Raw genomic sequence first — 27,997 nt, 5'->3', positions numbered from 1 at the left:
TGTCAGCTCTGGGGTTACCCAAGGTTCACGCGCTAGCTTGTTTCTCTCCTCTCCGCTCAATAAATAAATCTCTGCAGCTCTCTGTTTACGAGCTGAATATAAATTTGTTTGCAGTCGATTGCAGACCTGTGTGAAGGCATTAGAAATTGTATTTCTGTAATGGCTTTCAGCAGACTGTTTGTGTGTGTGTGCATGTGTGTGTGTGTGTGTGTGTCTGTGTGTGGTGTGCTGCCGGGGGGTGGGGGGGGGTGGGGGTGGGGGTGGGGGGTGCAGAAGTGCTTGGCTAGAGGATGAGAAAAAAAAGGTGTGCATATTCTTGTCTTTTTTCTTTTGTGGCTGGAAAGTGAGAAATTCCCATTTATATTATTCTTTTATTATATTGGAGAGAAATTGGTGATAGAGTCAGACAATGCCTCATCATGGGAGAGTCACAGTGTGAAATGCACACTGTGTGATTTCATGGTGACTTGTCAATATGCCACTGATAACATCCCTCCACAATGATCCGAAGCATCACCTCTAGATCATTTCACTACCTAGTTTTGGCACCTGACGTCCAAGGACGGAGTCAAACAACATAGACCTGTATTGACCTCGTTGCTCTAATTATTTCTCCTCTTGGGGCAGCAGAGAAGGCCAAGATAGAGGCTCTGCTGACAGATGACTGTCAGCACAGGCAAAAAGGTCACCGCCGTTAATGTAGTGTGGGCTTGTCGCAGATGATTGGTTAATGCTGGGCAATTTGAAGCGCCTGCACCCTCCTCTTACTTCATCTCAGGCGTAGAATCAACAGAGACAGTGGCTTAGGGGATATCACTGTACCGTGCAATGAGTGAAAGGAAAGAGACTGAGGGAAGCCTCCAAAGCATACTGATAACATCAATAGCACTAAGTAATGGGATCGGAGCTTTGTTTCTGTGTGATTTATCCTGATGTAAATTAAGACTGATGTCTCCAACAACACAAAGTAAATGATTTCGGGTTTAGTGGTCACATCAAGAAACTCAATCAGGATGTATTGTGAATAATGTATAATATAGTGTATTATCTATTTTACTATAGCTCTGTCTTCCAACCCCCACAAAAATGCATTATTATATATGTAAGGTTGTTTCTTTTGTGTCAGTTTTCAGAAATTCTTTTTTACATTACCTTGTCTTGTCTATTATCTTTTGTTCCTTCAATATGTATCGCTGACATATTAAAGGTACACTCTATACACCTAAAAGATACATACTGATGGCACGCTTTTGGGTACCACTCCAGTGACAAGGAATGGTACTGTTTAGCACCATTTTTTTACTGAGAGTGCACAGCTAACATATTATGCCTCTTCTAAGGATATGAATGCTTGGATTTCTTACTTCCTGCTTGAGCTCAGCAGGTCGTAACCCAAACACAGTGACAATAGGCCATCCATCATATCAGCACACTCGGCACTGTGCTTCCGGAGCTGCTTACCATAGAACATTAACAGGGTTAAACATGTGCTGAGAAGCAAAGCTCTTGTCCTCATACTGCCATATGCTTCTTCTGCGTATTTGAAAGCAAACTGTGAGGCATTTTTTCCATCCATGTGAGCAGTGATTTTATTAACTGTCTCTTTCCTCACAGTGGTGATTTGGTTGTGCAGTGCTTACAGTGCATGACGTAGTTAATTTAGAATACTTTTTTATATTATGTTCATTATACCAGGAATGATCGGCGCAATTAGAGTAATAAAGTAAATGTTATTGTAGCCTTCACTGTAGAACTCATGGGGTTTATTAGGGACGACTGTGCAACAGTCATCAGTACGGCTCGTAGTTCGTCACTGGCAATCACCTTTAACTGGAGCACTTTTAAAAACTCATTGATCTTTATAATGCGGTGCTTTAATATGACAGTAACAGTTGTACGTGATGCAGGAAGTCAAATTGTGGAGATTGATGAGTGCTAGCAGGTGAGTTATAACCCATCTACCTGAGCGATGCTTGTGCCGCGTTCCACACCAGCAAGCAGACAAATAAATAAAAGCCATAAAGGTGACACTGGGAATTGATACTTAACAGTCCCTCTGAGCAACAAGCATTGAAAGCTGTTCAGAGAGTGGTAGAGTGAGAGTGAGAGAGAAGAGGAAGACAGAAAAAAATGAAATGGCGAAGATGGGAGGGTTAATGGAAACAACTTAAATGGATTGGCCTGCACTCAACTTGTTTATTATTATTCAAAGGGTCATGCACAATGCTTGTTATGTCATATCGCTGTTGATTACACAATACTGACAGTACACTGTAAGTCTTTTCATGTACAGCTGATAGTGCAAGTATAAAGAGACCTACTAGATGAACCTTAATAGCAATTTAAACAGGAATAGCTCAGCTACACAGGTTGATCTCCACTTCTTCTAATTGGTGCTCGGAATGATATTTCATTATAATTCATTCCATTTTATACTCCAATTTTCAAAAGTGTAGTCAGCCATGAGATATCTGAGGACAAAATGTGAATTTTAATGCCTGGTGGACCATCTGTTATGCTAATTGACTGTAGAATGAATTGATTAGATCTAATTTCCAGATCCTTAACTAGATTGTGGGATTACTAACTAAATCTGGAATGTGATGTATTGGTGGTGTCTTATTGGTCCTGTGGTGCAGGACACGATGAAGTTGTTGCTCCAATTATTCAAAAAAAAAATTCTAGTGAGACCTTATCAAGAGAGTGCTCTGTAATTTCATTCTTGGTCCAGTAAGTCCCATAAGTTCCTGGCTTTATGCTGAATGAAATCTCTGCTTTTTGGATTTTTTTCAGGGCAGAGATGCACAAATTTACCAATGTAGTCTTCCAAACTCTGTAGTTGTGGGTATTTGCTCAGTACGCAACATTTATTTCTTCTAAAATAACATAGTAATAAAATAGTCTAGGAGTTCACATCATTAGCTGAGAAAAAAGTGAAAACCTAAATAAATGACATTTACATGAAAGGAAGCGGCATAAGATATGGCACGAAAGAAACCATTAACCAATTCATTTTCAAAAATGAATAGGTGTTTGTAAGTAATTCCTTTACATCAATAAATATACAGCAGATAGGAACTGATTATTCCTTTCGCAAAATTGCTACTGATGTGCTACTATAGCTGTTTATTGGAGCTGGGGTTTATTGTGCTTCTCTCTCTCTCTCTCTCTCTCTCTCTCTCTCTCTCTCTCTCTCTCTCTTTATGTGTGTGTGTGTGTGTGTGTGTTTGTGCATGTGAAATACACACACGTACACACCACACAGACACGCACACATTTCCACGTGGTTGTGTGCCTTCCTGGCGAAGAACACTTTTTTTTCCTAATATGCAGATATTGTGTTAGTACATTACCATGCATGCTAAGTGAAAAATCTCTTTGCCGCTGCTTTTAGAATAACATGAGTTATTATGTGCAATGAATTCATAGATCATAATAATCAAAAAACAATATTTTAAGAGAACATTGTACATTGATTGCTCTCAGGGCCATTAATATATTTTAAAGAATTGTGCAGGCTTGTGGGGTGCTATAATTCGGTTTTCCCACATGTATTGCAGTGTGAAGAAATAAGCTGCATAACATAATGTAGGCCTGCTGGAGCTGTGTGCACAGCGGAGATCTAGTGGAGTTTATGCTTTGGAGATCTGAATGTCTAAAAATAGGACTGTTTTATTGGGTAAGAGGCTATCCTGGTCGCCTCTCTGATCTTTGGCCAGAGATCATGTAATGCTCCTTAATGTGCCTATAAATCAGCAGTTGTCAGTCAACATGCACAAGAATGTAAAAGATTCAATGTGGCTTCCATCTGTTTTAAGGCCTTTTCTTCAAAGATCTAGTTAAGAATTGTCCCTGGATACTTTTAAATACTCTCTCTCTCTCTCTCTCTCTCTCTCTCTCTCTCTCTCTCTCTCTCTGCAGCTGATTCTCTTGGAATTAATATATCATGGATTTACTGATTGATTTAGGAATGCAGTGGTCCTATTATGCTGCACTCCTATCTGAAACACCTAATTGATGTAGTGATATATCTGAATTAGGCCTCCAGTTTCTAACAGTCAGGCATCCCAAATACTTTGTTTAAACAGAATGTCAGATAAAACCTCCAGACCTGTTGTTGGTCAGTTGCTTTCTGTGAAGGTAGAAATGTTTCACTGGGATTCTGCCCAGATGTGTATAAAGTGTATAAATACACTCTTCTAAAATCCGAAGTGTCATTATTTTCTGAGACTTTTTAGGATTGAGAAATGCATTTTGAAATAACTTTGGACCTATAAAATCAGTGCAAAAGAAGGACATATGTATATATACATGTAGGATTTCAATCCAACCAAGCATTCCAGAAAGTATTCACTCCTTTTAGTCATGCAAAGAGGCCACCGGGAGGCCAGCTCCTGTTTTGCATAAGGAACACTGCTGTGTGGTGATGGATGGTGGGGATGCGATACAGCAGGGACATGCACACTCTACCCTCTATTCTCCAGCAGGCATCAGACCAAAGACTAAATTAATGCTAATTTCTAATGCAAGCCTTAAATAAACATATACAGTGAAGTACAGGATTTATTTAATTGCTGTTATTTACCACATGTTTGAAGTAATTTAACTGCAAATTATACATAAAAGTGAGAATCCTCATCAGCTAAGTGAAAATTCGAATATCATATGTTGACCAGGCTGATTCAAACCACTGAGGTCAATTAGGCTCGATTCAGAAAATGATTTATGGCTGAGCGTAAAAGAGAACTAAAGGTAATATTTCGAATGAGTAGATGTTTTTGCTATTCCTTGATTAGTTTTATAAAAATGACTCACGATGACACCTTAATTAAACATAATTAATCAAAATGAGCTATGGCCCACGCAAACCCCAGTGCAGTGCTCACTAGCGTGTCCTTCTCAATGCTAATGCAGAAATGTATGTGAGAGAGTCTAGTGGAAAAAACTGAATCTAAATTTCAGTTTTATTATCTGGTAGGGTGCCACTTTGCGTATTGAAGAAGAGCTGGATTGGAATTGGGATTGGGAAGGGAGAGGAGGGGAGGGAAGGGGAGGGAAGGGGAGGGGGTAAGCTGGCAGTGCTGATGCCCAGCGGGTTCGCCACTTGGGCGGCTACAGCGGCGGAGAGGGAATGAGAAGCCTTGTCTGGATGATTAATGTTAGGAGAGTGAGAGGTGGGGGGCGGGGAAGGGCACGCTTATGTAGATTGTTTTACAGAATACAAAAAGCACTGCTTCTGGATGCTGAAAAACTTGAAAGTTCACCTTTGGGCAAATACACAACCCTGTGTGCACAGAGTGATGTCATTGCATCATCAGGATCATTTTGAGGGTTGCTCTAGGTTTACAATGTGCAGCACAACCACGACTACTATGTTGTTGTTTTTTAAATACATGCATTATGTCAGTTTATTCATATGCAATTGACACAAAACAAACAATGAACACAGAATGAAATGCATGTTTTTTCCTATTTAAATTGATTATTAAAATCTATAAGGACAAAGAATGACAACTGACAGATCATATTTCTTCCGATCTGACCTGTACTGCACGCTCAAGGCAATTCCTTTTCAGATTTTTCATCGTGATTTTTCATAAAATATGTTTAATAGCTACTAATAACTGCAGTATGCATTAACTGCGTAATTACCAAGTTATTACAGCACACAGAATACAAAATACAGGAATCAATGCAGAATGTTTTGCTATACATAGATGTGTGCTTTCTTCAGCAATATATCTATTCAGCATGGTTTGCTTAATAAACAAACAAGAAATAAGTACTGAAATAGACACAGTGGTTAAATGCTTGTTTGACTTCTTTAGAATATCTCCCGAGGGAACATACCGTAAATGTTTATGAAGCAAAATAGTAAAATAAACCAATACACTTTGTCCTATATACTTATAGACTATAGACAATACATTATGTTCTGAGATTCAGGGGTGGACAATACTTGTAATTTCTGTACTTAAGTACTATTTTGGAAGTTTTGCACTTTAAGCAAGTATTATTGAAACTGAATATGTGGACTCTTATTGAAGTAAATTTACAGTGATTCCAAACAAAAACCCACTTCAATATCAAATGAAACTTTCACACAATTTCGCTAATTGGTCCTTGAACTGATGTTCTCTTGGATTTACAAATGATTCATACAGGATGACAACATGACAACAGTTTATCATTTGATAAGGAAAATGAACATTCTTTAAAAAATACTTGAGCATGTTTAAACGTGGATACTTTCACTCCATGTCTATACTTTTAACTGAGTACGATTTTGACACTTTTACTTAAGTACAGTTTCTCTGTACCTGTTCTACCCATGTTGATATTTCACAATTAAGTTAAAAACAATAACTGCTCTTACAAATGCTTGGAGGATTTTTGTGCTTATTTCCCCCAACCTATCTGAGCTTGGTAGATAAATTCTCAGAAGTGGGCTCATGTCCATGTTCAATAAATCTCTTTACTTTTCACAGAGCCTGCTACAACTTATCCACAGAGGAAACCCTCCCAGTTTTACTGCATACTGGCTGATAACGTAATGTAATTCTCCCCTGGCCTTTTGCCCATGAGAGTATACTTGGCTCACCAGCTCTTTTAAGTCAATGATCTGCCTGTATGTCAGCTTCTGAGGGCAACAAATCCTGACTCTTCTTAAAGTGTTAGCAGCTGTGGAACTGTGTGCCAGAGTATGGAATGACAATCCAATCTCATGTGAAATCTGTAGGAATTCTAGCAAGCTAGAGTGATTATGTTGGGTTTTATGTGAATAAAGTTACAAGAACACATTGTAACTGCTAAACCCACTTTATCTTTTCATCTGATTTGCTTGGTAAGCTTTCTTGTAATTATAAGACCAAATGAGATATATACATGGGCAAAAGTGGTAAATAGATCTGGAGATGAAGAATTGGCCGATCATGGATAGGAACTGTCACATGTATGAGAGTCCTGGAGATGCCAGGATACAGCCTTCATCTTGCTGGTGCAAACAGAAGTCATGCCCTGAGGCCAAATTTGAAGTATCAGGTCTGGGCACAGGTTGAGGGTCTAAAGTAGTGTCTTTAACAGGTGTAGCTGACTTTGTAATCAGGAACCATTCTCTGTACATAGTGTCTCCATAACTGCTTTGAGTACAGTTGATGCTCGGCTGACTGAAGTACTGGAAGTTGTGTGAGGCTGTAGCTGTAATATCCATTACAGCACTTCTTTCTTCTCCTGAAGATTGGACACTTAAATAGGTTGGCCAAACCTTTTCTTTTCCCTTGTGGTCTTTCTTGTACTTCATGCGACGATTTTGGAACCAGATTTTAATCTGTCGGTCAGTGAGCTTGAGCACAGACGCCATCTCAAGGCGTCGTGGGCGACACAAGTAAGCACTGAAATGGAACTCTTTCTCAAGCTCCAGCAGCTGGGAAGAGGTAAAAGCTGTGCGTATACGCTTCCTGCTGGAGCTGCTGTCATTCCTTCTTGCTGTCTCTGGAGAATCCAGCTCACCACTGTTATACGGTGATGCCCCTGGGAAAACACAGAGTTGTGGAGGTCGATAATTACATCTTTTCTCTAAATTAGTGTTTCATTCCCCTTAAAATGCTCTAACATTTATTTGAAGAGTCTCATTTTATTCTGAATTTAGTTCCTTAAAACTAATGTGATGTGATGTATTTGAAAACTTTAAGACAAGTGCAATGCATTCATTCATAATCAGTAACCACTTTATCATGGTCAGGTTCACAGTGAATCCAGAGCCTATATCCCAGGAACACTGTGATACACACCCTGGTTGGGACGCCAGTCCATTATATGGCACCATGCACATACATTCATACCTGGTGTGCTTTTGTGTAGGTAAACTCTAGCCAACCCACATACCAGCATGGTTTTGGGAGGTGGGAGTAAACTGGAGAAGCTGGAAGAATGTGACATGAACAGGGGAGAACAAGCAAAACTCAACACAGACAGTAACCTGAGCTCAGGAACTGGGGACTCTGGAGCTCTGCTACCTGCTCTGCCCTGTGCAATGCACAACTTATGAATATCTTAACCATGAGAATTAATTACATGCAGAAAATCATTTAGTGGAAAAGCCATGTTTTGGAACACATTTATATGTATGCAGCTTGGTTTTCCCATTAGTCTAAATTACCTTCATGCACTAACTTCCAGAATATTATAATGTCTAATCTAATCCTGTAACATGCAGGACTATTAATATAATAAATGCAATAATCTAGCTTGTTCCAAGACTTGGGAAAACAATGAGCAAGAAAAGTCTGGTCCTTTTTTCCCCTTTACCACTCTTTGTTATTCATCTTCAGGGGTAGAGCTTATTAAGTTACATTTTCTACTTTGGACTGGAGGAGAAGCGTTTTGGTTCCGCTGTAACATCAAACAGCAAGCCACTTCAAGTCTTTTCACATATTAATCATACTGAAGACTTCTGGCACAGTCTTGTTCTAAATGCTGAACACTAATGACATGACTAGGCTCTTAGTCAACTTGTGTATATCTGAGAAGACCTGACCTGTGGTTTTTTACTGTGCAGTGAAGAATTTGTGGTGATAATTCATGTTGAAACAAGCTGAACAGCCTGCAAACTTACTAGGCCTGGGTGCAATTCCCACTATGCAAGTTAAAGGAAGTAATTTCCATAAAATATTAATTCCTGTGAAAGTTCCTGCATTGTTTTTTTTTCCCCCTTGTAGTTAAGCAAATCCAATATATTCATTACCATCATGCACACAAGGAAAAAACTAATCTTTAGAAGAGGAGCAATACCACAAATCAAAATCTTCATGCATTTCAGAGATGTTTAATAATTGTGTTTTTAATTATCCCAGGGAGTAAGAACACTTAAGCATTCCACCATTGCTTAATTACCTGTCTCATGTACCCTACTTTAGACATATATTCAAATATACTGTTTTTTTCCCCCCCTCACGAATTCATCTCCAAGCTTGTGAGTTTTCTGAAAAATAACGAACTAATTAGTGGAACGTATTCCTCCAGTTGGTTTCTTATAAATATAAACATGTGTTGACTATAAAATGTAAATTACCACAGCTTTTGTTTTCTTTTATGCGATTATTTTATAGCCCAAGTGAATTTGTTCTCTTTCTTTACTTAAAGTTGCACAAGGCAAAATTTGAACTTCAGGTAAAATATTATTGATTGATGACTAAGTATGATTAACAATTTAAGACGTAATTAGCTTAATTGCAGGTTGTCAGTTAAGTAATGCCAGTGCTTAAGTGAAATATCATACTGTCAAACCAAACCTGTTCTATTTTTATTGAAATGGTTCATATATTATTTACATTTATTCCTAAAAAAATATTCCTCAGCAGAAAAGTTTTCAAACCTGATTGGCAGGAGCTGGGTGTCTCATGACTTGCAGTGGCAGACTGCGTTTCTCTCATCCAAGGGTAGACATTCTTGTAGAAGAAGCCTTTAGTGCTCGTTCCATTAATTTTCACTGACACTTCATTACCCTTATTTTGGTCCACCTGGTTCATGCAGTGAGGTCGGACCCCACTCGTGATTCGGCTGTCACTAGGACACGTCGCGTGCGGTTTCTGAAGAAAACTACAGTCTTGCGAATCCCACGTGTGGCCTTCAGCGTGACCTGCTCCGAGCGCGTGAAGATCTAGTGCAGAACTGCCCTCCTGCATAACACATGGATAACACTGTTGGTGCACAGATCGGAGATACTGATGCTTAAAAAGTGTTTGGGGCACGTAACTATTATTATCAGAGTGGTATAATATCGCTTGCATTTTGGAACGCCTCTTGTCTAATTCTAATCATTAATCTCGAAACGACGTGTAAAAAAAGTAGCCTACACTCACAAGGCATTTAATTGCCTAGGCGATGCGGGTGAAGCCTGGAGTCACGTGAGTGCCCAATAGCCAATAGCGTGGCGTAGTGGATGAACCCCGAGTTGCAAAGTGTCTGCGAGCAACTTCTTGCCGGAGGACGACACCGTCTCCATCTCCCTAATGCTCTCTTCTTAGCATTATCAGCAGTGATTAACCTGTAAATAATGACAAAGACCGGGAAGGTTTTAGACAACCGGTGCTTAGAGAAAGTAGATAGGCGAAGGCAATGGGGAAAGCAGGGAAGTGCAAGAAATGGATGGAGAGAAAATGGAGTGCGTGAATCACTGGGAGCTTTTTTTTTTTTTTTTTTTTTTCCATCCGTGGATTCGCATAATACTACATATTCTCGTCGTGAAATTAAACTTGGTACAAAACAATTTGACATTTTTTGATACTGTTGGTAGGTATATTGAATACATGTATATATACATAACTAATATATTCTTATATACCATTGCTAGGACTGTTTTGGAAAATCATATATAGCCTATATATATTTATATATAAGCCTATTTTTGAAATAGACCTTTGATTATACGATATTTTAACAAATGCGCTGGATTAAAAATGTTTGCTTTTATTAAAGGTTGCTTTTACCAACCACTCCAACTTTTGTGTATCGTTGTTGTCGTCGCTGTTATAATGGATGAGGCTATCAAGCACAGTATAACCAGATGAAGGCTGTTCGTATAATAAATAATGTGTAATGTTAAATGTTCACAACATTTGGTAAAGTTTAGTGATTGAATTTCCTGTTTGAAGTCCACCAAGTAACTTATTACATTTCTAAGCAGCGTTATTGTTTATTATAACCTGAAGTAAAAACACGAATGGCGAAATTGGGTGTGGTCAAACAAAGGCAATTTGACTATCATTGTCACAGCACAAAAGATTAATATTCTATACTTTACAATAATGTATAGCGACCAGGTGAAATCTTTGTTTTCTGCAAGCACAACAATAAAGTTTTGCGACGCCACAGTAGATTCTTTAGTTTCCCAGGCTAGATGCCTATTTTTCCAGGACGATTTTGTAATCAAAGTAGTCTTTTATTGTTAGAAATAAAGCCCAGAACAAAGAGCGTTTGTTAGATGTTTACAAAAAAAATATCATATATTGTCGGAACCTGTTGTACTCTGGTGGCACTTTAGTCACTGGGTTGCTTTAGATTATTATAAAGAATAACGTTTTAAAGAAAGTAGAAGCATATTAATGGAGTAAGAATTATGACGTCACCTTGCTCTCCGTTAATGGCGCATAATGGCCCTACTTAGACTAATTTTGGCTCTGTATGTGTGCACATCTTGCATAAGCATTCACACGTGTATTTAAGTTTACATTTATGCACTCAAATATGAGAGTTAAAAGTAATATTTATAGACATTTAAATCATTTTATTTTCCCATTGTGATAACTGTTGGTTTATTACAAGTGTAAAGTTCCATCGCCTTCCTACAGTCAAACCGAACGCTTCAGGCTCATCTCATAGCCTCATATCGTTGCCCATTCTGTTTTTCAATGTGCGCTTTAAAAGCTTTGCTGAAAGCTGCGCACAGTTGCTTCTCTAACTTGTGATTAATGGAGACTCTAATTCCCCCCTCCTCGGTGCCTTGTTTGTGTTGTTAACGCTGGCTCACGTGTGCTGGAACTCGTTTATTCATTCATTCTAGAGCCCAGAACACTTAAATTATTACAAAAACATTGTTCATCTCATTTGGGCCTGCAGAGGGACACGACTGGATTTAAAAACAAAACAAAACCCAAAACTATATTTAACACTATAATCCTCAATGCATAAACTAGAGTAGCCAATGAAAAACAAGCTCTATTTTAATAGAGAGATTAGTTATGGCTCGTTTCATGACACTCCTTTCATGCAGTCCTGTGTTGGGTGTTGTGGTGCCCGTCGTAATTGCATTTGCAGGATAAGAGTCGTACAAAAACATCTCCTATAGCCTACCTGTTTCATCATTTTACTTCAAAGCTATTCTTACTCTATCTAAACAATGCAAGTTTCATAATCAGAGCATAACCGATCATTCATAAAGCCTTTATTAAGGAAAATACAAAAAGGAAGTTGTCTATATCCTTTTTTCAGTTGTAACTGTAAAATCAATCTTGTTTTAGGAACGATTTGTTATTTAGAGTTCAGTGAATTGCTGTCACAAGGCTTGTCAAATAGAAGCATTCACTATGCATATTACAAGTCCGACTGCTGCCGAACTGCAGCGCCATTAACATGAAATATTACTGCGCTCAAGTGTGCAGTGAATGCGAGCGTAGGCCAGCTCGATCCATGACCGCAAATGAATTAAGGACCCAATGAGATTTTGTTCTACTTACAGACAGGTTTATTATTATTATTATTATTATTATTATTATTATTATTATTAAGCATGCAAAATCGTCTGTGTTGAATTTACACCTGCAGTCCAGCTAGACTAAACAAATAAATACCTACATACATACCTACCTACACACATGCACATCCATAGGTACATACATAGCCCACATACATATATATATGGGTGCAGGTATGCATACAAAAAAAGCAGCAACGATAAATTCACCACTAGGTATCATATGCACATCTTTGTTTTGTTCCAAATCAGGTTGTGGTGGGAATTTCCTAATTAAGGTAACTTTGTTTCCATGCATCACGCTGCTTCAGTGATTCTGAAAAAGGATCTTTGATGTACTGGCTCAGTAACACCATAACTCAGCTCCTGCGTCAGTGTACTACAATTCTCCGTGAACTCTGTATGAACCGCCGTGCCTGCAATAAATCATTTTTTTTCTTTCTCTCGCAAAAGCGCGCCGGTCGCTCCGGGTGTCAACCCCTTTTATAAGTCCTCCTTAGCTTCTGCGCTCTTGTGGTTGCTGACACAACCAGCTGCATAAAACATCGATAAAACCCTGACGCTTTAGTCATTTCTTGCAAAGATAAAGCTCTGTGTAAAAGACCTAAAATGAGAATATGGCAAAGGTTGGCAACGGTAACAAAATCAGAACGGGGGAGCAGTGTGTGGGTGAGCGGGTGGGTGGGATGGGATTTTCTGCTGCCATGTCCTATTCTGTATTTTGTGTGAATATTTTCTGTCTATATTTCAATTAACCGACTTTTACACCCAAGAGAGATTCCTTTTTCCGTAACAATCTACATATCATCGTTTTTATTCCCTTTTGCCTCTTAAAAGCAGTATATCATCTCTGTTGGGGCTGCGTAGCTCGTGGTTTCTTCAATAATATAAAGAGATAACCTAATATCTTTCAATGGACCAGACTAGCACTAATAAAGGGCGAGAGAGAGAGAGAGAGAGAGAGAGAGAGAGAGAGAGAGAGAGAGAGAGAGAGAGAGAGAGAGAGTTTCCACTAAAGCACGAAAGGATGTTAATGAGCAAAGGATTCGGTCGGTTATAACGATACAAAATGACATGCCACAAAGAACAGAGGCAGGATTTATAACATCACTAACCTGCACTGCTACACTGCTAAGCACACAGTAATGAAGTTTGCATATGACATTTATATTTAACAATATAAAGTTATTTAGCAAATGAAAACAAGCATGAACACCTCAGGGTAAATTTACTGTCCTAGGTGCAACACCCTCATCGCAGGTGTTTGTATGAGTGTATGAGTGGGTAGGTTGGATATATGTGTGGGCAGGTTTTTATATCTTGGTGTGGACCAAATGTCCCTGCAAGTACAGGGATATCTGAGAGTTTTGACCTTTTGGGAACATTTGGCTGTTTATTTAGTTATTTATTAATTTATGTATAATTGAGTTAATTTAAAACTATTTAAAAGTGTGTGTGTGTGTGTATGTGTGTGTGTGTGTGTGTGTGTGTGCGTGTGTGTGCGTGTGTTCCCAGTGAACTCTAAAGACTATCACTCATCAGCCTTGTTCATGTTTTCAGAGACCAAAGGTGTCATTATAGAATTATATTTATTATATTTCATATTTTATACATAATTTTTAAAATATATTTATATTTATGTATCTTATATATTTATATTTATTCATTTTATATTTACATTTTATAAAATAATTTTATTATTAAATTTATTAAATTATATATTTTGCATTTCTATTTTATAAAATGTGAAAAAATAATATATATATATATATACAATCATATTTTATATATATTTTTTTTAATTTTTTTTTTTACATTTTTATATTTTATACATTTTGTATTTTTTTTTTATACATCCAGTTTTCAGAAACAAAGGGTGTCATTATAGAAATAAGATAGAAATAAAAAATTTAACTGACAAACTGTGTGCTATTACATGATATTTTGCGTCTGTGCTGACTCTTACATTGTCCTTATCGTGTTAATGGACACAAAACTTCAGATTATCTGATCAACTTTTTTCCCGCTATGCAAGTTACATTTTATTTTCTGGAAACAACGAATAGAAAGGTTACGAAGTGAAAATACAGTGACAACAGTCGTGTCAAATATACATAATTTATACGTAATACACTTCTTTAGGTAGCATACTAAGCACTGTAATATTTTGCCAGGAAGTGTATACTAGTACTTAATTGAACGTTTTATGAATTAAGGTGTATGAAAGCTCCTGGAATTAATCCATTTCGTGAACAATCCCTTTAAAATTTCGTGGGTTTGCCAATTACTGCAGTATGCGTATGTTGCAAACATGTTTATAGAGTCCACGTGTCCTTGGGTTGCGCTTAACATGTTTATCTAAGAATGCTACTCACATGTTGGTCCGCTGAAAGGATGACATTAATCACCCTGCACAGCGTCACGTCTCGTGACCTCCTCGTGACCGCGTGTGTTTAGACACATCATAGACACCCCAGCGGACTGGACAAAGGCCCCAATACCCACTCATTATTGCCTACTTAATGTTAAATGCATAAAGTTTAAATAAAACTAGAAACACTGTCTGTCATTTTATTAATTTCGTGTTGAAACAGACTCCTCTATTTGATTTGTGCCCAAAAGACTCATGGGATCCCCTTTTAGTCAGAATTAAATATAGATTTTGATTTTGATTATAATAGTTTTGAAAGCCTGTACTCTACTTAGTGTTAGGCTACCCTTTCAGGCAAGGAGACATAGATCTCTACTTAAAAACATGCTACATGCCTAACGATATCGATGACTTAAGTAGTAGGAGGTTGATTATGGGTCATTATCCTAAATTGGTGCCTTTTAAGTCCCTGCAGTAAATTTTGATATCATTTCAAAATGTTTAAAACCTGTAGATTTAAAATATCTGTTATAAATTCTGAAATATTTCCTGCAATAAAGAACAGTTTTATGAGCTAAGACTCGTTTTTAAATATATTAAATGAATTTCTAATGTGATAATCAAGCTTTATTAATATCTCAAAGAAGTCTAAACTTTAACAGAAACAAACATGATAAAAATCTTCGAATAATATAAACGTGTAATTGTTACTGTGTAGAAATATTTGTCCAGATTGTTTCATAATGTATTCCATTACATTTGCATATCATTAAATATTAAAAATGATTAAAAATATGTCTGTCCATATATTTGCTGTCAGCTTTGTTACTTTGTTGAAAACTCCACTTCAAAACAATGTATTCTTTCGTTGCGTCTTGTGATTTTGAAGAAGTAGGAAGTAGTATTTTCATAGGGGGAATTCAATTATAGAGAACAATTAAGTATTCCATATTTATATATAATCTTTTATTGTATGTAACCTTAGTAAATACCACTCAACATCAACCCTGTTGCCTAGATATTGTAAGATATAGAAAGATTTCCTACATTTAGCAGTTTTGCAGAATGTAAGTTTTTCTTTGTAAAATGAACAATATACCCGTTTGTATTGAAAAGATGAGAAAGTTACTGAATGTGCTATATGTAAATAGAAAGAAAATACTTATCTCAAATGGTAAATGACAATCACTGACCTTTGGAAAAGCAAGACATATTGTACATATTAAGTTTACTCTAAATTATAGTGATATTTACAGCCCAGAGATCAAGTATCCTAAACACTGTTGCTGTCAACCCTGTTACCCTTATCTCAACATTGTTAACCTTATATCAAGTCTATTACCTTTATATCAACTCTGTTATAGAGTCATATATGATAATATATATATATATATATATATATATATATATATATATATATATATATATATATATATATATATATTCTTATAAGAATGGAAGATTAATCACATAAATCTTTATCGAAAGAAGAATTAAATTAAATTACTTAAGTATCTGTCATAAATGTAAAATCAAGATTTTAAGCAACAGGGTTAATGAAAGTGCACATAATTGTCAGTTTAGTTTAATAAACCATACTCTAAATGGCGCATCATTTGCGAGAAGTCAGTGTCCAAATTGGATTCTATATGAAATAATTGCTTAAATGCCAGTGACAGTGTTGACAATATCAATTTTTTTTTTTTTGCGAAAAAAAACCTCTAATATTCCTGAGATGCGCCAAAAGTCAAACATATCCTCTTTCGAAAAAGTTGAGAAACTTAACCTTTGAGGATCTCTTTGTGTTAAGACTGTAGATGTGAATGCTGTCTTAGATATGTATCTTGCACAATGGCGTGCATCGTTACCATTCCAGATCCCAATCGTTTTGCTTAATCTGTCTTTCTCTCTCCCTGCTGTTAGAGAGAGAGATAGATAGAGAGAGAGAGAGCGACAGAGAGAGAGAGAGAGAGAGAGAGAGAGAGAGAGAGAGAGAGTCCACGTCTATTTCCTGTTTGAAAGCCCTACCTCCATACCCTGTCCATACCTAAATCTGATTTCTTCACAAGTTGTTGGCTTCTTTGCCTTTTATTTTCTACATAACTCAAAGATTTGAAATAAAGAGAATAACTTTGCATACATGAAAGACTAGACCCTAGAGGGAAAATACTATTTGGCCAAACACACTGTTGTATTCAGGTGTGAAATAGCTGATATTTAATTATGATACGATAGCTGATATTTAATTATCAATAGAGATACTTGAAATGATGCCACTACTCGTGCATTAGTTTTCGGCTGCATTTGATTTGTTCTTCTGACATAGAAACCCAAAGGAACTATACACGACACAACGTTTTAAATTAATATCACATCTTCACCTCACGACTTCATTAAAGCATTTCAAATAACCCTTTGGGTCTACGAGAGAAACGCTTTCCACCACAATGCTCTTTCAATAAGGGATATAGGTATATATAGATGGGGTGAGTAAATTTGTCATAACGTACTACATAGTAATATTATTATTCTAAATCATTTCTTCCTAGAGAATGCCTAAGATTTATGTCCATTTTTAGAGAATGTGTTTGCTTGTCTAGCCTTTTTTATAGTTAACATTTATGACTAAAAGAAACTTTAAATGCAACAATAAATGAATGCTCTAACATAAGCAATATAAAAAAATAATTAAACTACTTTTAAAAATGCAGGTTTTGTGGACCTTTTAAAGTGGTTTTAAATTAATAGAGCTATTGTAACAAATATATTATGTACTAACCGCGTTGTGAGGAACACAATGTCATCGTCAAATCTCTGATCTCCTGGTTACAAGAGTTATTCCTGGAATTTGTTTTGATTCCTGGAATTTGGTTTCACTCAAAAATGAGCAAGAAAATTATTAGCTTAGTGTCTACACGTTACACTTTACACTTTGATAATTTTCTTTTACTTTGTAAGTTCAAAACGAGGTGTATCGCTGGCAAACGGCACTAAAATGAAGTGACGCCTAAATTTTCGTATAAAACACTGTGTAAAAAAAGAGATGTTTTAAAAAACAGGTTTTTACTATTGAAGGAAATAAAGTTCTTTCTTTATTTTTTCTCTAATAAGAAGTAACCTACATGTTTGACTCATCGCAGCTAACAGCTCATTCGTGTTGAAGTAATAATAATAATAATAATAATAATAATAATAATAATGATGATGATGATGATGATGATGATCATGATTATGCTTTTTACTGTTTTAACTTTTACTTTTATCCTCGGCGCAACCTACATTTGCTGTTACTGCCTTGCTCTCCATTTCCTTTGGTTTTCTGTACAGAAGGTTGTTAGGCTCAGCTCTCGAGGTCACGGCAAGTGTAAGGGTTAAGGGGCAAGACCAACGAACAATGATTATGGAGATTGTGTTAGCCAGTGCCCCTGGTTGATGTGCAAACTCTGCTCACATTCTCCATAAACTACAGAAATATACATATAAAAACAACAGCAAAAAAAATAGCCCTTATAGACAATTTCCGACCAGGACAAGAGGATATCTATATTTGGGTAAAACGGACTGGGGAATTTATGGTTTATTTGAGATGCGCTGGTCGACGTGCGAAAGGCTACGGCTCTGGAAAATAGCACGCTGACCTCCGCTTCAACTTTATGCTTTCTTTGTGCGGCTGCCATGGCTTCGTTTACACAGACCACCTCGTAACAATGCTAAGCACTGGAACCTTTCAACACGAGCTAAATTGTGCTTAAGAAGGCTTACATACAACAAAAAGAAATACAATTTTATATTATAGTCGTGAACAGTTACAGGATGCAGAATTTACATTTGAATACATTTTAAGAGGCATGCACCTCGAAAGAAAAAGTTGAAGAGTTTATGAAAGGTCTTTGGATTGCAATAACTATAGAACTGTCTAAATTATAGCCTACTGTCGAATATTTAATGTGATAGTAATAAAGTATTCGATAGCATTGGCTACTTTTTTTCTTGTTAAATAACTTCATTTGTAAGAAGTCCGGGGCATATATTAATTAATATGTACTATTATTATTATTATTATGTAATTGAACGCAATATTTGTCACACTTTGCCTCACTAACACTCTAACGCGTCTCTTTATTCAATAACTTGCATTTCTGTTCTTCTAGAAGCCTGAAATGTAAACTAATCTGAAGAGTCTGCACCAAGGTTATTGCTTAAAGATGTCTGTCATGACTGTCAGTATGTAGTTGCACAACATACATGAAGCATATTGTCTGTTCTTTGTGTTGGTGAGACTCAACTGGTTATCGGATGAGTTTAGTTTGATATTTCAGCCGATTTATTTGGTCCAGATAGTATACTATAATCTGGTCAATTCATAGCAACAACTTTCTACGATTATTATTATTATTATTATTGACATATTAACTGAATTACGTATTCGCAGTAATAATATTAAAAATATATATTGGCAAATAGCAGCCATGGGTTTTTGTCACGTTATAAATTCAACATGCCAATGACAGTGCAGTTCAGTCATATCTAAGTGTCAAATTAGTTAGAAAAGATGCCAATCACATTACATTATACTGACATCTGTGTTGCAAATTATTTAAGCAATCAAACGTACGATACTTTATAGACACTGAATATGGCTGCAATTGCGTCATTATTAATAACGCATTCAAACTGTTTGTTTAAATAATAAGCTTTACATTTCATCATATAGGTTTCCATACACATAAATTTCACATACTTTTAGGTACTCCTTCATCCAAAACTGTAAATTGGATACCCAAAGTGGTTTTTCAGCTTTCAGCTGAAGTTGAAAGGTTGTGGTTAACTTAGGATCTTTGTTTTTTAAAAAAAGAGAAGTTTTTAACAGTTAAACATCTGGGTTGTAATCTGAGCATGTCATACCTCAACCTGGTTTGGAAGAGGCAACACAGCCTATTTCTATGTGAAATGTAATGTACTGAAATGTATGTGTACATCCATCTTCAGTAACTGCTTTTTCCTGGTTAGGGTCACAGTGAAACCAGAGCCTGGGAACACTGGGTGTGAAGCAGGAATACACACTGGATTGCACCACATACTCCAGTTGGAGGAAACCGGAGAACCCAGAGAAAACCCAAAGGTTCACACAGACAGTAACCCATGCTCAGGATGGAACAGAGATCCCCGGAGCTGTAAGACTATAAGTGTATGCATTTATTTATGGACAACATGTTGGCATCAACTGGTCTATTAGTGTCAATAGTCAATATTTTATTAGCCTAATCCCAATAGGTAATAGTTGTTTCATAAGTTGGCTATAAGTTGGTGATATAACTTTGAGTACGAATTCATATGAATTGCCATTAATCCATTAATTAATTAATTTCTTTTAATCAATACAAAATTAACGAATTATGTACGTGTCTCACTGCTTAATTTGATTTTATTATTAATTTATGACTAATTTTATTCCTACATAATTTTCCTGATGATAATATATATATATATGTATATATATATATATATATATATATATATATATATATATATATATATATATATATATATATATAAAACCAAAAAAACGTTATTAATTTATGTTAGGATCTTACTCACAAGTCAACGCAGAAGTTACGGTTTTCCTATGTCCCTCAAACCAGTCCTATGCGAGCGAGCATGAGTTTACTGCTTCTTTGGCAAGCAAGGCCAACACATTTAGATGTGTCTTCTCTGCTGGTACATCAATATAGCTAACTTGCTAATTCTGAAGAAGCCTATGAGGGCGCGCACAGAGAGTACACGTTGAGAGAAAGAGAGAGAGTCAGGTCGCAGGGTGGGAAAGGTTGGCCAGCTTAGTTCAAACGAAACTAATGGGACAGAAAATGTGTCCCCAACGTGAACTCGACTCCTAAGACTTGCCCCAAACTTCTGTAAAGTAGCCTTTCAGCCTCCCGCCATGGAGGCGACAGCCTCTCGAAAGAACTTGTCGGGATGCTGCGAGCTGGGCACATTCATTTCTCTCCGCTGTCCACGCACATAATGGCCACTGAATACGGGGCCTGAGCTTTTTAGTGTTTTTCCAAAGTCGCGGCCATGTCAGGACAGGTTAACCAAAAAGCAGGACTTTCCCTGGTAAATTTGCATTCTCCCAAATCCGCAGAATCCCATTTTAAATTTGCCCGCAATTTCTAGTGGGCCCACCTATGTTCAACCCCACTGCATCACAAATGACTATTGGTGTAGCAGATGATCGATGGTCTAGAATACCTCTCTCCTTTGTGCCTCACAGCCCCCCACCTAGCAAGCCGTTGTATAATCTTCATTCAAGTGAGAGCGATTTACTATTAATCAACCCCGTTTCTTATTTCTTTTACATCTTTTCTGTCAGATTTGTCACTGGAGGGGCCAGCGTATAGCGTTTTAACGCTTTCGCCGTAACGGCACAGGTGCAACTGTTCATTGTTAAAAAAAAGCAAAAAAAAACAACAAAACAAATACATGAAAAAACAGACAAAAATGAGCAGCTTCGCCTTTTGAATGTCTCTTCATCTTTTGTTAGACACATGGCAACTCGATAGGCCTTTCTGTTTGTTTGTTTGTTTGTTTGTTTGTTTGTTTGTGTGTGTGTGTGTGTGTGTGTGTGTGTGTGTGTGTGTGTGTGTGTGTGTGTGTTTTCCCTGAGACCAGCCCTTGGGCTCTGAGCAAGTAATGACGTTGACTCAGACGATACCACGTGCCACTTTTTTTATTTTCAAAAGCACTAATTCCTAGAGAAGTATATAATTCCCAGCAACCTAAGATTTATAAACTAAAATATTTAATTCTTCAAGAGTGCATAAACGATTAACTGTTTGTTGACATTGTGATGTAAACAGACGCAGAACAACACAAGAAACAGTGCATTGTTCTAAGGCGCCTTAACGCATTTTTGTCATACCTGTAATATAAATAGTATTGATGGAGAAGACTCCAGATTTTAAGTACTCTGATACCTTTTACCAACTTACACAATTTGCACGTGTTCTTGGAGTGTGCCACAGTTCATAACACAAAATTGTTTTTAAAAATAATTATTGCAATTATCTACATACTCCCACCAGGGACCACAGATACTAATTCAAATCTAAGGATTAAATTTTTTTTATGGGTACTGAGTTCAAGTTATTTTACAATCCCATTTACATTAGTTTAATTTTATTCATTTCCTTTTTCAGCCTTATTTATCCTTGTTTTTATTATTTAAAAACAATTGCACATTGACGTGTTACCTTGTTTGTCTTTGAGTAAAGAGAAAATTTGTCACCCAAATAGTCATACAGAAATCTATGTCTTTGTTTACTATAATAGTGCTGTGAAGTATTATCTGTGCCCTGCTGGAAGAGAGTGGGGTTGTAGTTCATTTCTTGACTAGTGCCACTGATTTTTAGAGACATGTGCAGCTAGGCTCCAACCAGTATTAAGCAAGAAAGTGAAGAGCCCACTTAAAAAGCCCCAATTATATGCCAAGCAAATCGAATGCATGTAAGGGTGATTCATTTTGCCCTCTCACACAACCCATTGTATAATGGGGTACGGAGGACCAGTTCCAGTTTAAGAAATTATTTATGTTTCATGCATTGCATGCGATGCTAGAAAACAGTTAACGTCCTAGTCAGAGTATTGGATAATCAAGAGATTTTCTTAATGAATCGAATACACAAAAGTTATAATTGTATAGGCCTAGCTCTTAAAATGCAGAGTTATGTGGATATCTTAAACCTCAATTTATTTAAAATGACAATGAAATATGGAGCTTGTTAATATGTTAGTTATATTTTTTTTACTAAACCCTTAGATTGCATTTCTCTATGTCCCTGTAAATATAGGAACGAAAATGCAGCTTACAGTAGGCTACACATTAATAAAATTCACCCACCAAACCTATGTAAAACTAACAGACACTTACTTTTATTGACCAATATTATCACAAATACACTAAAGTCGATTTATTGCATCTCACAATAATCTGGTTTAATAGCCTAAACACAACGCCATCACAACAAAAGAAAAAGATAATTTAAGATTTTAACCTTTTCATAACGACACTTAAGTCACAGCATGTTGTTCTCAGATCAACAAAGACGTTCAAGGTCAGTTTTCTATCGGAATATTATTTTTTTTTTCCATGTACAGTATAAAAGCAACTTCCTTCAGTCTCGTGTGTGAAATAAATAGAACATTTGTGCACTTCACCTTGGCAGCTGGGCACAGAGAGGCCCTCAATAACATGAATATAGTGTCCATAAACTGCCTTGTCCGAAAACCCTTTTATCAGGAGATAAAAACATCCTGTGTCAGTAGATAAATTAAACCCTGTTTCGCGTAAAAGTAATAGGTATTCGCAATAATCCATGCTATATAACATGCACTTTATATAACTGTGGACTTAAAGCAAAACCTTCGGGCGCACAATATACCTACCAAAAATAAAATAAAATAAAATATAATAAAGTGGAAAAACAAAAGCAAAAAATATATATCCTGTTATATAAATAAATCAGTCATTTTGAGCTGTTCCCTTCCTTCTCTCCGAGGAATAGTTCTCTCATAACCTCGTAATATCCTCTCGCTCGGATCCGGAGAGCTCCTCGTTGGCTGCCATGGTGTTACTGGTCGAGGCGGCCGCTACAATGCCTGCCGACGAGCCTGTGTTGGAGCCGGAGGACATGCCGGAGGATGAGGATCTGACTTTGGTGTTTGGTAGCCTGTGATCTTTTTTCCACTTCATCCGGCGGTTCTGAAACCAAATTTTTATCTGCCTCTCGGAGAGAACCAGGGAATGAGCGATCTCGATACGTCTTCGTCGCGTTAAGTAGCGATTATAGTGGAATTCCTTCTCCAGTTCTAACACTTGCTGACGGGTGTAAGCAGTTCTAGACCGCTTGGGCTCCCCTCCATTGTAACTAGAGTTCACTGGAAAGAGGAAAAGCAGAGGGGAATGGAAGAAAGAAAGAAAAGAAAAGGCAGCGAGGGAAGGAGTAGGTAAACAAGCGTGTTTGGAAAGAAATTGTGACGGTAGAGAGGGATTGGCGGGGGATAGATATATCTAAAAACTTAAGCAGCTGTTAGTAATGAGGCTAACATTCGTACTAAATTCAGCCTGAATTATTAATGCAAGACAATAAACCTTAGTTTTTTTCTCTCTCTCTCTCTATAGTCCCAACTCTCCCTCCCTCTCGCACGCATACACAGCGCGAGGAGCCACATGGCGATACGACTGCCTAGAGTATACCTCGGCTATAAAATTTATGGCGGGTGTAATTACCAATGCCGAGTCGTAAATCCGCCTCAATTGTGCCATTTCAAAGGCTTCTATCCTATCATGGCAGGGGCCGGTCAGGCGAATGAGTGTAAAAAAAAAAAGAGGAGTGAGGCAGACGCAGAGAGAGAGTGTGTGAGAGAGTTAGAAAGAAGGGGGAAGCTTTGGGCGCTACACAAGTTACATACCGGTGCTGACGTGAATTTTCTTCATCCATGGGTAAACAACTGGCTGCTTGGCCGAGGCTGTGCTGTTGGGATGCTCCGGAGTGGCTTGATTGCAGGCTGAGGAGGCTGCCGGTGGAGTGGCCGGGGACAGGGGCAACTGGGGGGGCTCACATGAGACAGGCTGCCCTTTCCCGAGCAGGTGGCCCGAATGAGGTAGTCCATGTCCTCTCTGGGCATCGGGCTCGGGGATGCTGGCGCAGTTGTACTGGCGCTCCTGGTAGTTTGCCCGCGGAGGGTACAACTCTTGGTGGTGATGCTGGTAGCTGCCGTCCCTGGCGCGGCCGTAATATTCGGGACTGTGTTCGGGGATGTAGTTATTTTGCGAATATTCCTCGCAAGGAGGAAATTTCGGATCGATGTAGTTAGAGTCCATCAAATACGAGCTCATGATCATTAATTTCTGGAGTGGGAAATAATTTTTCTAGCTTTGGCGTTTTTCTGCTCCATAAAGCCCTCCTACTAGCGAGCAACCCTGTAAAGTTACTTTGACCACGTGACGTCGCGGCCCAATGGCAGCAGGCGAAGCAGTTCCCGGATAAGGAACCAAAGCTTTTCGTAGACATACCTTTAATTTTCCGCCATTGTGTAGCAAAGCTCTCTCTCTCTCTCTCTCTCTCTCTCTCTCTCTCGTGCGTATGCGTGCGCGAGAGGCCCGTTCTTTTTGCCACACTTGTACCATCAGTTGCCATTTGGTTGCCAACGGCTCCCAAATAAATTGTGTTAAAATAGTTACTCATATCTTATTTTGAATGAACTGAAACTTAAATAGGGAGGAGTGATTTCGAAATACTGCACCTGCTGCACCTTTACCTTTTAACGAGTTGGAAAACTTACTAGCAGTAGTTATACCAATAAAACAAAGGCTTAATAATAATAATAATAATAATAATAATAATAATAATAATAATAATAATAATTCTGATAATAATAATAATAATAATAATAATAATAATAACCATTATTATTATTACCATTCTTCTTCTTCTCCTTCTTCTTCTTCTTCTCCTTCTTTTTATTATTATTTATAGGCCTTGTTGTTGAGAGGCCTGAAATAATAATAACTATTACTATTATAATTATTATGATTATTATTAATAATATGATTATTATGATTATTATTATTATTATTATTATTATTATTATTAATATGATTATTATTATTATTAATAATAATAATAAAATTATGTATTTGTTGTTTATGTTGCTGTTGTTGTTGTTGTTGATGTTGTTGAGAGGTCTTAAAAACGTCATTTGTTGGTAATATTTCATCATTATAGGTGTAGAAATTTCGTATTAGTGGTGGAGTTTATAGAGTAACCACAGAAGCAATGTGAATAGTTTTGGTAGGGAGACTTCATGGTTTTATTGAACTATAAAAACTCTAAATCATTCTTAAAAAACTGAAAACACAGCCCACATGTTCAGGCTGCACGTTTAGTTTTTCCAAGTGATATGACCTCACACTATCTTCAGTCATCCTATTCTTATCTTTGCAAGAGTGGATGTAAACACATCACTGTAGAAAGGGTCCATTATTTATGAATGGTTTTGAACCGTTTTGAGAGAGAACCAAACCAAACTCTTTTTCGTGGCTTTCAAGTCGCCCATGTATTCCTGTAGAGACGTATTTGTGGTTTTTATTTTTAGACACAAATTCGGTTCTACAGGGTACATATAGACAACTACTGAGATACGTCTTCTGTTATGGCTGCAAAAGGTCACATAAAGAAATACTGAAATACAGGCTTGATCAGGCCAACATTCAGCATTAGACACCCCCCTCGCCACCACCACCAGCCCACCCCCCACCCTGCCCTTTTCATTAAGCGTCATCTTTCTCCAAAGAAAAGAAACGTTGTTACTAAGGTTTTTATGAAAAAAATTGTATTCAGGAACAAAGTAATATTTCCTTTGCCACAAACGCTCAATTGATTTAGCGACGACGAAACGACGAAATTGATTTAGCCTATTTTAGTCTCATTTTAGGTGCGGCATGTTTTCCACGACATGCATATGAAAACATATTGATATTGGCAAATTTTCACAATCACCAAAGTGTCCTGGAAATTGCACATTCGAAATCAAAATCATGACTTTTGTAAATCTGCATAGTGTGCTTGTACTGTGTGATTTGTAGTCTACATTAACATTCCTGTTTGGAGATATTCATGCTATTTCGAATTACAGATTGCAACTTGCAACATTCACGCTTCATTTGTACGAATTACTAAACACACGATTATAAGCAAAGGTTTTTGAAGCATATCTCTTTGTAACGTTTTGAGGGGCGTAATCTAAGTTGATGGTCTGAGGGGGCGGGGCTGAACAAAAAGTTTTACTAGCTGAGGACTGTAAAAATTCTGCACATAAATACTATAAGCTAAACTATAACCCGGCACATACGAATTTAATACATGAATTGTGTCACGGAAATGTCACTACAGAAGCGTGGACTGCCCACAAATTTTGTTTTACAACCTAATTTACAGATTTAATTGAATGTGTAATGAAATTATGATTTCTGTGTTGCATGTTTTAGACAATAAATTAACTCCAGGTAAATCGTGAAGACAATTGATCTAAATGGGGGAAAAAAAGTCATGCCTTGAATGTCAACATTGGTTAAATTGTTTTTGATACTCGCTCCCTTCTTCAGTGTTATGCAGACAAATACAGGCACACACATACGTACATGCAACAAAGAGCCAAAGAGACCCGGGGGGGGGGGTGTTGCGGGGGGGGAGGCTGGGGGGGTGGACGACTCTTTCCAGAGTCATTTTCTATCAAACTGCAAATTCCTAGGTGCACCCCACATGAATATTCAGGCAGAAACACGCCGTGCACAAAGCACGCGCATGACAGCACTGGTGAAAAATAAGTTTCTGTTGTTCCCCGGGGTTTTATTGTGCGTGTTATTACCATATGACCGCTCGGTAACCTGCACGTCCATGCCTTGCATTTTCCCCTCCAGTTTATAAACAGGTTTAGAGGCAGATAACATATCACCTTCTCTGTGTACACCTTCGTCTATAGGTCATGGCCTAGTTGAAGCTGCATCAAATAATTCACGCCTAATCACGTCAAATAAAGTTCAACTTTGTTAAGGCCAAACCGATTTCCAGACGTTATAGGAACATCAAAATGCACTACTAAGAAACAAATACTAGCTTCATCTGCTTCATCTAAGTTTAGATAGGCTAACCATTTGAGTCTACGGTAGGTGGGATTTTTTTTTTCCACAGTCCACCCCCTCCAGGCTGAAAACGCCCTCATCCACCCACTTGAGCCAGTTCCTGTGCTGCGGACGCATTTTAATATTAGTTAGACAGCCTGACCCGCGATTCACCTCACGCGTTTGACTCGTTCCAATAGTTCACTGCCAAGCTGTTATTGATGAGCGAACAGCGATGAATTCCTTCTGCACACAAATGGCCTTAGATCCCGCACAAGCTCAATAACTAGTTATTGAGAGACTTGGGGTAAAAAACGAGTCCCGCGGGCTTACTTGATGTTTCATTTGTATGTCTTTGATTGTTCCTTTTTGCAATTACTTTTTTTGTGATAGATAGATAGATAGATAGATAGATAGATAGATAGATAGATATTTTTATGCCACTCCTTACTAATAAACATTTATCTAGCTTAAAATTTATACATGCTAATTTCGATTTATTGAAAATATTTTATTATCTAAATAATATCAGCACTTTGGTAGTAGATGTAAAAGCTGTCTAACATTTATTAAAGATTTCTGGCAAGATAAAGGGTTAAGCTATATGAATTAGTTTAAGTATTTTCTGTTCCATTAAAGCGACTAAAGCAAACTAGTTAAGATCCTAAAGTGCCGGAGATGCTTAGGGGATATAGCT

At 37.3% G+C, this 27,997-nt stretch overlaps 3 protein-coding genes across 4 annotated transcripts in view; all 3 read right to left on the bottom strand.

Annotated features, from left to right (window-relative positions):
* Nucleotides 1-5,308: 5,308 nt before the first annotated feature.
* Nucleotides 5,309-9,546, bottom strand: hoxc3a (homeobox C3a). The gene is made up of 2 exons (XM_053644124.1): nt 9,374-9,546; nt 5,309-7,530 (listed from the first exon to the last, which is right to left on the bottom strand). The coding sequence occupies exons 1-2, from the start codon at nt 9,525-9,527 to the stop codon at nt 6,947-6,949; spliced, it is 738 nt and encodes a 245-aa protein (XP_053500099.1). The 5' UTR covers nt 9,528-9,546; the 3' UTR covers nt 5,309-6,946.
* A 409-nt stretch (nt 9,547-9,955) lies between these two features.
* Nucleotides 9,956-27,997, bottom strand: part of hoxc10a (homeobox C10a) — a 61,679-nt gene continuing 43,637 nt past the window's right edge. Inside the window, exon 2 of one of the 2 annotated variants that reach the window (XR_008387988.1) lies at nt 9,956-10,045. The gene's annotated coding sequence lies outside the window, so the exon portion shown is untranslated. The remainder of the gene's footprint in view (nt 10,046-27,997) is intronic. The other variant, XM_053644119.1, reaches the window with a different exon arrangement.
* hoxc4a (homeobox C4a) lies at nt 20,223-24,960 on the bottom strand. Its single transcript, XM_053644120.1, has 2 exons — nt 24,090-24,960; nt 20,223-23,555 (listed from the first exon to the last, which is right to left on the bottom strand). Exons 1-2 carry the CDS (start codon nt 24,520-24,522, stop codon nt 23,188-23,190), a joined length of 801 nt encoding a protein of 266 aa, XP_053500095.1. The 5' UTR covers nt 24,523-24,960; the 3' UTR covers nt 20,223-23,187.

Source organism: Ictalurus furcatus, chromosome 15, assembly GCF_023375685.1.
Source record: "Ictalurus furcatus strain D&B chromosome 15, Billie_1.0, whole genome shotgun sequence".
In the NCBI taxonomy this organism is placed as follows: domain Eukaryota; kingdom Metazoa; phylum Chordata; class Actinopteri; order Siluriformes; family Ictaluridae; genus Ictalurus; species Ictalurus furcatus.
The sequence above is the reverse complement of the archived record's forward strand: the minus strand, read 5'-3'. Positions and strand labels throughout refer to the sequence as shown.